This window comes from Brassica napus, chromosome C2 (genome assembly GCF_020379485.1).
Source record: "Brassica napus cultivar Da-Ae chromosome C2, Da-Ae, whole genome shotgun sequence".
NCBI classification, from domain to species: Eukaryota; Viridiplantae; Streptophyta; class Magnoliopsida; order Brassicales; family Brassicaceae; genus Brassica; species Brassica napus.
Genome location: NC_063445.1, coordinates 39,858,471 through 39,863,037, shown reverse-complemented (window position 1 = coordinate 39,863,037; position 4,567 = coordinate 39,858,471). Strand labels below are relative to the sequence as shown.

The window sequence follows — 4,567 nt, the reverse complement described above, 5'->3', positions numbered from 1 at the left end:
CGTAATAAACCGCGCTTTCTCCGTAGGCGACCTAGTTCTCCGAAAAGTGTTCAACGGAATGAAAGAACCGGGAGCAGGAAAAATAGGAGCAAAATGGGAAGGACCATCTAAGTAACCAAAGAAATCCGAACCGGAGTCTACGAGCTAGAAAAACGCAAAACCGGCCTCCCAGAAATGAGACATTGGAACGCCTACAACTTAAAGAAATACTACAAGTAACGCAAAATCTGAACCTCGACCATGATTGTCAAGCTTCGAGCTGGGAGGCTACCGATGCTTACAGCTCAGTCAAAAAGAAACGGAACTACAAACAGGCTTGATCCCTTGAAGAGGGTACGTAGGCAGCTCGACACCGAGCGAAGCCCAAACAACCGAACAAACACATGTTACTTTTCTTCTATTACTTAGAATATTCAATCACTAAATATAGCCCGTTCAACCGACTTTCTATCAGGCCAGATAAAGGCCCACAAAACAGATTCCTGATCAGTCTCTGTTCTACGCCTTCTAAAGGATAAACCAACAGGCTCAATGAAGCTTAAAGCAAATAAAAAAACATAAGATTAAAGAGGTATTATCCCATAATCCATTGAAAACATATATATGTTTCTTCAACAACAAAAACACCAAAAGAAAAATAGAACATATCAAACTTCAAACTAACTCAAATTAACCTTCGCGTCAATACTGGTTGACCGAATCTCCATAAATCTCAGGAAGATCGAGGTGACTAAGAGAGTGGTCCGATACCGAAGCAAGACCGTAATCAACTTCGAGCAAAATCTCCAGGCCTTTAAGACGTTCCAACTCTGCCTCGAGCTCGAAGCCACCCTCGTTATACTCAGTCAAAGCCTCAATACAAGCTCGCACCTCTTGCAAACGAATCTCCGCAGCTGTTTCCTTCTTCTTCTGCTCCAACTTGCTCTTCACTACAGACAGAACCCCATCATAATTTCGAGCAAGAGAGAGACGAGCAAGGTGGCGATCTTTACGAGCTTTCCTATCCCGACCTTCGATCTCTCGCCTATGCTTCTCCTTCATCGAGTCAATATCGCTCTGAATAGCGACCTTCTCTGCCTCAGCAACAGCCAACTTCCTCTTTGACTCCTGAATCTCCGCTTCGCGCTGCCTCTCCACCTCCCGAGAAGCCTCCAACTCACCTCGAAGCTGTTGGATCTTCAAAAGATGACCCGCGATCTCCTCCTTACTTGGAAAATCTGCCAATCGCCCCTCCATCAAAGCGGCATACTCGTTGCTCGCCTCCATAGCCTAAGCAAAAATGATAACGTCAAAGGTCGTCATCCCATTCCATAAAACATCAAAGAAAGATAACGTACCTTGCCTTTCGCAACTGCCATCCGAAGATAGGCATCACGTTCCCGTACACGCTCCAAAGAAGGGAGCCCGCATCCTTCCGCTCTGATCTTGCGCCAGATCTCAAGGATAGGAATCTCGTTTTCATATGAAGACGACCACGAAGAGGCTTCGGGCACACTCGAAAAAGGGACATCAGGATTAACCTGCGAAGTACCTTCACCAAAAACGCGTAACGGCGGAGAAAGTCCCGGGCTCGATGATCCTGAAGTCACAGAGTTAATCTCTTCCAAGACCCGACGTCGACGTCGATGAGTCAATGAGTCGACCTTGTCATTAAAAGCTCGATCGCTGTTGGTGTCAAAATCGGTCACGACGGAATCAATGTCTGAAAGTCCATAAAAATTGGCATGAACGTTTTTACGAAAAATAAATCTTCGGAAAAGATTTATTCTTACGAAGAGCCCTGCGGAAGAAACACGAGACATCAGAGAAAAGCCCGAAAAAGGTCGCACGGTCGCTACGTAGCGACCAAGCACACGTCCCGCTCGGTCGCTACATTGCGACCGAGCTCAAGCAAAGCTTGGTCGCTACGTAGCGACCGAGCGTCCGTCCCGCCCGGTCGCTACGTAGCGACCGAGCTCGAGCCAAGCTCGGTCGCTACATAGCGACAGAACTCACGTCCCGCCCAGTCGCTACGTAGCGACCGAGCTCGAGCCAAGATTGGTCGCTACATAGCGACCGAGCGTCCGTCCCGCTCGGTCGCTACGTCGTGACTGAGCTCAAGCTAAGCTCGGTCTCTATGTAGCGACCGAGCGTCCGTCTCGCCCGGTCGCTACGTAGCAACCGAGCTCGAGCCAAGCTCGGTCCTTACGTAGCGACCGAGCGTCAGTCTCGCTCGGTCGCTACGTAGCAACCGAGCGTCCGTCCCGCTCGGTCGCTACGTAGCGAACGAGCGTGCGTTCCGTTCTGTCGCTACGTAGCGACCAAGCTCTCCCGAAACATCGATACGACACGAATCCATGCATTCTCGTCTACCCTTTGATCCTGTCTCCCGAAGACTGTAGCGAACCCATTTCATGTTTTTCGCCATTCGAAGTCATCAACCAAACTTTACGATAAAAACCGCGGAAAGTTTATTTTTATCGAAAGAAGTCGTAATAAACGCTTCAAGTCGAAAGACGGCCGAAAGGGACCTAAGGCATGACTCGAAGCCCACCTTACGATTTCTTAACCAGCAGCCCGTAAACCGTGGGATGGTTTACACTTGGTTCGCAAGGAAAGATAAATGTTAAGTTTCTGCAGATAAATACGAAATTTTGAAGATAGTTACGAAGATCGGGAAAAATGGGATATCTCCATTTTTAAGCTATGACGGCTTAAGGGCATAAGGGGAAAAGCTTAAACCGACCTAGGAGCGAGTATATAAGGAGTCCTAGGCGAGAGGCATGAGGCATGAGGGACAACTTTTTAGACTCAGAACTCTCGGCACTTAGAAACTCTGAGGCATTATTCTCGACATGCTCTGTTTCCATGACTGGCACCCGATTACCAGACGAACGTGCACAAGCAGTTCGATCTCTTCATTCACTCTTGAACTACATTCGGCTTGATCCTCGAAAGGGGTACGTAGGCAGCCTTTCATAAGGTTCAGTCTGAAATCAATCAAAAACCTTTTTTGTATTTTCTTCGTCTTTAGTTATCGAACTGCGAGTCAACTAGGTTTGAGCTTTTAGGCCGCTAGAACTAGGTAACTCGCTGACAGCCTTTGCGGTCAAAGCTTTTATGATCTCTTGTAATGATCGCAACGCTCTCACGCGGACTCGAAATAAGATCTACTGTTTTCTCTAAACTCGTTTGTTATCTTTTCATGATTTCCGCATATATTTAGTCACTTTCCGTTGGCTCTCGCAGAGATCCGGGACCTCTGGGAAATTAGGATTTTCCTAGTTTTCTAATTTAAACGTAAATCGACAGTGCGAAACGTAAAGGGAAATTAGGATTTTCCTTCTTCCCTAAAAAAAACGAACCTCGAAGGATTTAGAATCGCGCTAATGAAGTGCCTCAAATCATGTCAAGAGAAGAAGAACTTACTCTTGTTGCCTCGACCTTCCTTGGGCCGAAGGAGTAGCACGGTTCACTCCCGGCGGAAGAGCGTAGGCAGTTCGAATTCGATCATGAGTAAAAGCGAGCCACCGAGGATTACCACGTCGCAAAGTAGCCATTAATCCACGAAGCTCAGGAGTCATGGGAGCAGGGCAGAAGGGCTCTACATATAAAAAGGAGGCTTTTAAAAGGAGAAGGATAAAAGGCGATCAAGGGCTGACATTATTCACAAAAAACAATAAAAGAAAAACTCGCCAAGGTCGTCGGACCATTCCCGAGGGATCCTCTCGAAGTCAAAGTCCCCGACCGACGCCAGGTTAATCTTAAAAACAAATAACTTCTCTCTCAATCGATCATCTCTATTGGGAATGCCTTCAATAATAACACGGCCGGAACGAGGAGCAAGAATCATCAGACCAGGAAAGCCGCTGTTTCGCTTTATAGCGAATAGTTGCTTCAACTCCCCAAGGCTGAACTCAAGGCCTTCTTCAACTCCCCAACTCCCCAACTCCCCAAGGCTCGAACCCAGGAGGCCAGGAAATAGCAAAAAAAATTAGGCGCTATCTGGGTAAACGCCATCTTAAGCTCCGCCAACGCCTCGAGAAGAAAACGAGGAAGAGGAAACGATAAGCCGCCATCCATGAAATGCAACGCATAAGCTCCACAGTACCCCGGTCTCACATTCTCTGGAGTATTGCCGCCTCCGGGAAGTTCAATTTCTACGGCATAATCGACTTCCCAGAGCTCATGGATCTTCTCGATATGTTTCGCCTCGAGAATCGTCTTGAGATGAGGACCAAATTTTTCAACTGCCATAAGTTCGAATCAAGAAGAAATATCGCGAAGGAGAGAATAAGAGAGAAAGAAGAACCGCTATTAGCGAAGACGACACACTCTGAAAAATCGATATATATATTAAAAAAAAAAAGAGAAAAAAAAACAGTTCCTGATGTAGTTAATTGAAGCCAACCACGAATCGTCGATCTCAGCCACACAATTTAAAAAGTGGCCGACCAGTCAAATCAAACCGATGTTCGTGGTGTCCCATTTCCCAAAAATCCCGGCAACGTCTGACTAAGACGGTTTTCGCCTTTTCGGTTTCCCAACAAACCAAAAGAGGCTGGGGGAAAAATGTTGGACCCAATTT

General features: G+C 46.9%; 1 protein-coding gene across 1 annotated transcript; it reads right to left on the bottom strand.

Moving 5' to 3' along the window:
• Positions 1-413: 413 nt before the first annotated feature.
• On the bottom strand, positions 414-4,236 carry LOC106412630. The gene is made up of 6 exons (XM_013853546.2): positions 3,995-4,236; positions 3,676-3,938; positions 3,521-3,583; positions 1,338-1,702; positions 689-1,269; positions 414-537 (listed from the first exon to the last, which is right to left on the bottom strand). The coding sequence occupies exons 1-6, from the start codon at positions 4,234-4,236 to the stop codon at positions 414-416; spliced, it is 1,638 nt and encodes a 545-aa protein (XP_013709000.1).
• Positions 4,237-4,567: the final 331 nt, after the last annotated feature.

Bases quoted from the DNA above. Each gene is read 5' to 3' on its own strand.
- LOC106412630 (XM_013853546.2), bottom strand. From the start codon at position 4,236: ATGGCAGTTGAAAAATTTGGTCCTCATCTCAAGACGATTCTCGAGGCG. The intron at 3,584-3,675 runs GCGAGTTTTTCT...TTTTATATGTAG, and splicing joins GGAATGGTCCGACGACCTTG to AGCCCTTCTGCCCTGCTCCC. The intron at 538-688 runs GTATTGACGCGA...ATTTGCTTTAAG, and splicing joins TATGGAGATTCGGTCAACCA to CTTCATTGAGCCTGTTGGTT.